Below are 7218 nucleotides of genomic sequence, written 5' to 3' on the forward strand. Positions count from 1 at the left end.
AAAACCTATTGTCTAGACAAATCATAATAGTTGCTTGGCAACCCTGATATATTTTAATTTGCTTGCACGGTTGCCACTTGAAAATTTTTTTCTGTACCAAAATTGGTTTAAAAAGGTACCATTTCTGTAAAAAAAGGTACAAAATTTTTTTGGACCTTTTTGTTTTCTCGTTCTGTGTTTTTCATAGTGTTATAAATGAACAAAAAATAAAATAGTGCAAAGTTGCATTTATAAAAAAAATTAATTGGAAATATCCACAATAAAGTTGGGTCGTCAAAAATGTACCATTTTTTTAAACATGAGTACCAAACGAAAAAAAAAGTACCAATTTTGGTACTAAAGTACCATAAGTGGCAACCGTGTTTGCTTGTAAAATGTTGCTTTAAAATAATAAAGTTCAGTTGCATCTCAAACCTCATTTGCGCCGGTCTTTTCAATTTATTCGGTTTTAATTAAAGAACTTCAAAAAGGCTTGAAGTTCTCAAAACACCTATTATCTCCCAAAATATAGGGTTATCAATGCATTATTCTGATTTGGCAGTACTGCTTTAGAGGCATACATCAAATAGAATAGAAACATTATGTGTTAGCTTAGGGTTTATCATTTCACAGGGAATTTATAGTACATAGGCACTATGGGTAAACGAACAACATTTTTTGCACGATGGTTTCGATAATCGACTATGCCAACAAACAAATTTTTTACATTTAGAGTTTTAAAAAACCACAAGTAACTATTGCAGGTCCGTTGCGTTCAGAAGAATGCGTTGTGTGGTGTGGAACTTGGTCTGACTCTTTTAGGTGCTCTTTTCTTTTTTTGAAAATGATAGTCAATTCCGTGTACGCAGCCACATGATTTCGATTTTTTAGCAGAAAATTGGAAATTAAAGACACAGATGTGAGGGATATAATTTTTTAACAAGATGGTGGGGCCTGCCAAATTATCTGGTGTGTTGCAAATTATCTTACCACTGATCTTTTTTTAAGGTGTCAGGAAAGGATCGCGTTTATATGGACAATCCTCAAATTCTTGTCACGTTAAAAACGAACAACTCTCAAATTATGGCGAAGTTATTTTCAGATAGGCACTAAAATGTTTTCTGATATGTCACCTAACAGATCCAGTACTATCAGAAGTATGATGAACAACTTTTGAATGATGTCATATATCACAATATATTAAAACAAATTTTTTTGAAATTTTCATAAAGTTTGTTTTATACCGTGTACTTTCAAAATAACAGAATGGAAAACTCTGTTAAACAGGTTGAGCTAGCGTCATTATTACGTTCCATACACACTTTATGCAGAGATTAAGTGGTTTGTTCCACAGTGTGGGATAATGATACTATCATATTTCATCCAAACCAGAGTTTAAGGCTAAATGGTTTGCTTCATAGCTCGAGATACTGGTACTGTTACATTTCATATTGACTTTAACCAGACACTAACTGATTTGTTCCATAGTTTGGGATTGTGACGTTATCATATTTCATCCAGATTTTACCAGACACTAACTGGTTTGTTTCACATTCCATCCAGACTTTAATTAGAGATTAACTGGTTTGTTCCACAGTTTAGGATAGTGACGGTATCACATTTTATATAGACTTAAACCACAGTTTAGACTGATATGTTTTACAGCTTAAGACAGTGATTCTACTATGTTTCATCCAGACTTTAACCAGAGACTAATTGATTTATTCCAGCTAGAGTCTAACTGGTTTGTTCCACGATTTGAGAGAGTGATACTGTAGATCAACTGGTTTGTTGCACAGTATACTTACTCTAATTATTTACATTCACTTATCAATTCTCTGAAATAAAAGGAATTAAACCACATTTTGAACTCAATGCATGCCGTCTTATTTGATTGACGGTTAGTCAAATGCTATGGATTAAAATTTTATAGCTGTTTACAAATAACGCAGATGTTTATAAAAAGTTTTTATGATTTAATTAAAATTAATTTTTTAATAATTTTTGGACCATAGAAATAGAACTAAAATCTGCTTAACAAATCTAAAAATTTTCTGGCAATTCAACAAACAATGAAACGCTCCAAATCAACTCCAAGCAAGACTGAGCCACCTGGTGTGCTGCCCACTTACTGATCTCAGTGTGATTGTGAGATTGATTATGAGTGGCGCATGCAATCACAGCCAAATCACCAAAATCAATAGAAAATATTAAAATAAATAAAAGAGCCAACAAAATAATGAATGCAGTTCAGTGACTGAACGATTTTTCAATCCATTTTGACTGACTGAAATTCAAATCAGTTGATAAATATGCTGTGTGCTGAGGCCAATTTAATTTGAATTCAAGTCGCAACGCATGCGTGGGCCACGCCCCCTTTTTCGCGCATATCAAACACTTTTATGCGATAAAAAATCACCAATTTCGCATGTACCTATTAAAAATTAATGGTAACGAAAACGATCTTTCGAATTGGAGTTTCTGTGTCCAAACTGCGGTCTAACAAATAATGAAGCTGGTCAATTGGTGAGTGGCAAAGAATGAGTAAATAGCATATTTGGCTTCCATCGGACTTGCCAGGTTACTCGGTACCACAAATATCGGTACCCTCTTGCCCGTTGCAATTTGTTGTCACATTTTGACATTTATTAAAATGATCAATAGATTTCGATATGAATTGGCATAATGCAGGATGCAGTTGCACTGTAAAATTTGTCTTTTATTGCGAAAAACAAATTCAAATAAAAAATACGCATTTGTTTACGCATTTTTAGTCACTACTCGTATTAGTCGCTGGCTATTAGGCAGTTTGACTAAAATCTACCAAACAACATGACTTTAACAAGATTTTATGCACTTTCTGATTTTTATCTCATGAATTAAATATAAGTCTTGATCGTATGATATCGATCAATAAATAACTTGAGCAAGTGAACGTATAAATATTTATCATCGATCAGGTAGTACGATTTTAAGTCTCCTTAGTGCATAGCATATAGCACCCACATGCATTTTTACGTGATTGATAAATAGTATGATCATGGTATTTAAGATTAAAGGACTAACTATAGAGGTTTAGTGATTGTAGTGATTTACATTACTTGCACTTAAATAAAATTATTATCTTAAATGTTTTTAAATAATTTTGAGAAAACTTATTTACGTCAACCCATTTACGTCAACCCATTTCATTGACGTGACTGATGAAATTAGATCACTAAAAAGACAATATATATTGGAGTTACCATGCAAAAACGAAATTGAGCTCTACATTAAACCCTAATCTGTTCTTTTCATATACGACCTAGTTAAATACATGGTAATTTATATTTTGAAAAAACTAACATAAAAAACAAAATATTATATACTAAAACATAATGATAAATAAATCTATATAATCGATGTTTGGAAAATAATTTTGGTTTTTTTCATAGAGGGTTAATAGTTTTTTATGGCAGCTAATTTTGCACTTAAGCTTAATCATTATTTATGATTAATTAATTAATTTAATTATTAATTTAATTTAATTACTTATTATTTATTTTTAATCATTAATATTGTCATATTAGCTGTTAAAATATATATATGTATATATATTGAATATATATTTACGGAAAGCCCGTGTCTAACCTGGTTAACATACCTTCAATTCAGTAATTTTATTTCTGCAGATGTAGAAGTCTAGTCAAAGGACATAACGTGACGTGTTCTACATCTGATAAGGACACAATAAAATCATTATTTGATCAAAATTGGCAAAAAACAATTCATGAGTTCACTTAGTGATTAAATTTTTCAAATTTAACCGTTCATGATCGTTTGAAACGCTTTGGTTTAAGCTCAAAACTCAACAAATCGGTTCTGCATTATGAGTTTCTATGGTTCTTTATCGGAAGAAATTTGTACAGTTATTTTGACGTTTGTGATTGCTTTTCAAACATCAAGAAAATGATCTATATAGAAACATTTTAGCATTAGGGACAAGAAAAATGTATTGTCTACAATAATATTAATCACTGAAAATCATGAAATAAAAAAGAAGTACCAGCTTAAAAAACATAAACAAAACAAAAAAAACAAACAAAATAAAATGTTATTTGAGTAACAGAATTAGACATCCATTTTTGTATCTCCATACCATAGACTATTAATGTCCACACTGATTTTACAACTACATACTGTTTGTCATCAAAATTTAAACTAAAAACATATTTTTTTTAATTGTTTTAATTTTTATATTCCCTTGTTATATTTATTCTCTATAGAAAGTTTTCGAAATTATTAAATCAAATATAGTCAATCAAAATTTCAAAATTAAATCAAAATTTCCAAGTGCAATGCAACTTTGCCATCGTTTAAATCAATACTACTACAATTTTTTCCATAATAGTATCTTCATATGAACGCGGAACACTCAAAGGTATAATTCCGAAAAGAGCTAATATTAATACACAGTTCGATCTAAAATCTTGGGTGTTATTTTTCATGCATTTTTCACAAATTTTTTTCATATTAAGCGTAAAAAATTGACATTTACAGTTTATAATTTTTATAAAAATATTATTTATTAACTAATAGTTACATTATTAATTGTGTTCATGGCTTCTGCGTTTATGGCTTCTGCGTTTATGGCTTCTGCGGTTATAGCTTCTGCGGTTATGGCTTCTGTAGTTGTTTCATTTTGAGCATTTAGTTCTTGCTCCAATAATTCATTTAATCTCATCTCACTTTCAATCCAATCTTTATAAATTCGAACTTTAACATATACTGATGGAGTGTTGGGACTACTGCAAGATTTAACAACCCAAGAAACAATTCCTACCAATTCCTCCTTTATTTCATATAAATTTGTACCATTCTTAGTTCTATGCTTTTTGATATTCAATCGAACTAATGGACCACCAGAATCACCTTTACAAGCACCTTGTACCAAACCAGGATTTACTGAACATATCATAGTATTTTTTAATTTCCTGTTAGGTTTTAGAGATTCTGCACAATTATTGTAACCGATTACATTTGTATAAAGACATTGCAAATATCTAGGATGATTTTGATTTATGTCACGCCCCCAACCACAAACTTTTCCTATACCATATTCCTTATACATGCCAGAAAATAATTCAATAGGCTGCACTTTACCCGGTTCGAATATAAAAGGTTCCAGTATATGCATCAGTCCTATATCGTGATTTTCAATTGTACCCAGATATTCAGGGTGTATAAGAAATTCAGTTTTATTCACAGTTCGCACTTGTGCACCAGTTTCTTTAATGCGATGTCCAGTACCAATAATTACGCGTATTTGTTCGTATTTAACAAGACAATGTGCTGCTGTGACAACCCATTTCAAAGATATCAATGCACCAGCTCCAAATCCACTCCTTCCACTCACAGTTTTCAACCTTGCCAAATATGGCATTTCATCATTTTCTGCAACAAAACCATCAACGATCCGTTTGTTCAAAGACTTGAAGAAAGATTCCGCCCGTACATTGTAAAATAATACAAGTACTAAAAACACCGAAAATCCGCGCGTTATATTCATTCTTAATCCATTTGTGATTTGCGAATACTAAATTCTGGAACTCAAATTGACTTTCTTTTATAGCTCCAGATTGGTCAATAATTTCCCCTTTTAAGTTATTTTTTTGGACTTTTTTAAAATCATTTCTAATCTCAAAACAAATGCATCTATTAACCCAAATATGCAGATTTATGTAAAGAAGAAGTTTAATGCCAGAAGAATGGCACTTTAATTGGAAGACTAACATATGACAACTAGTCACCACAAGAAGACGGGAAAAGAAAGAAATGAATGAAGAAAGTTTAGTAAGTACGTCACTGAGCCAAATAATTTTAGTTTTTTTAAATAAAATGACCTTTCTGATATCATTAATCGTTAAGATTTTACGTAATTTTAATTTAGTAAGAAAAAAACATTTTATAAAAAAATTATGCAATCTATTCTAATTCTAGCTTCAAAAAGTTAACACCAATTATTAAGCAATCTACTAATAAATCAATTTAAATAAATATATTCATATTCAGAAGCTCAATAAATTAGCCGGGCAAATTATTTATTCGCTGAATTATTCAAGAAACGTGAAACTTTGAAGAAAGAAAGTAGAAGAATCTATACTGATTGACATTAAACCCTAAAAGTATAGACTTTGAAAAAAAAATGGAAGCGATTCGTTAATAAACTTTTATTTGTTTACATTTTGAAAAACTAAGATCAAGTTTCTTAATGATCTTAAATTGATTAATATTGGTATTTAATAGGAAATAAACATAAAGTCCACAATAAAAATATATATCATGGAAGCAGAAATAAGTATCGGAAATAAATTCATTATAATATAATATGAGAAAAAGGTTAATATACTGTATGTAGATTAGTTATTTATATCAAAATTATTTATTTATTGAATTGTATTTAAGAATTTATAGTTGTATATATAATACCAAATATGCAATAGAACAATTGTGAACATTATCTTAGAATGGTTACAGGCTCCTCGGGGAGGTATGTATATCTGAGATCAATTATTGCTTAGTCGAAGTGATAAACAATAACCTAGTCAAGGGGCAAAGAGGAGTTTTTAAGAAACCTCGCAGTTAATAGAGAGTAAAAGTGCTCAGGTGCACTGGCTCAACTAGCCTCAACATAATATACTACGTTTACATTGTGAGATTAACAGTAGATTAAAACAATCATCGAGGTTAAAGTATAAATCTAGTTGTTTAATTACAGATTTCCCATACAAAAGTTAACTTCATTTTGGTCAAGATTATTTGGAAGGTTAGAAATAGTGATTATTTTTCTGTGCAATTCTGCAAATGGCTTAGTATCGTAGAATGATTACGATATTAGAAGAATTGGAAAAGAAATGTCAAAATCTATTCAAAACAAACATTGTAAATTAGAAAATACCGAAGTCAGTAAAATTCTTATTAAATTTGTTTTATGCAACACTTAATATCGTAAATTTTTTTTACGATATTAAAATAATTAAAAATTAATCGTTAAAAGCAATTCAATAGCAATAGCTATTAGTAATTACACTGCACCTGAAACTACATATGTAAATGAAATGAGATTTTGTCATTTCAATTGGCATGAGCTGATTTATAGCTTGTTTCTTTACATTTTGCACATACAACATATGACAAATATTTTTAATTTTGTGCCTTAAATTAGTTGATCTATTTATAATGAGTTAATTTACATAAAAA

At 30.0% G+C, this 7218-nt stretch overlaps 1 protein-coding gene across 1 annotated transcript; it reads right to left on the bottom strand.

Annotated features, from left to right (window-relative positions):
• Nucleotides 1-4546: 4546 nt before the first annotated feature.
• On the bottom strand, nt 4547-5527 carry LOC119678309 (lectizyme-like). The gene has a single exon (XM_038090077.1). The coding sequence runs from the start codon at nt 5525-5527 to the stop codon at nt 4547-4549; it is 981 nt and encodes a 326-aa protein (XP_037946005.1).
• Nucleotides 5528-7218: the final 1691 nt, after the last annotated feature.

This window comes from Teleopsis dalmanni, chromosome 1, assembly GCF_002237135.1.
Source record: "Teleopsis dalmanni isolate 2A chromosome 1, ASM223713v2, whole genome shotgun sequence".
NCBI classification, from domain to species: Eukaryota; Metazoa; Arthropoda; class Insecta; order Diptera; family Diopsidae; genus Teleopsis; species Teleopsis dalmanni.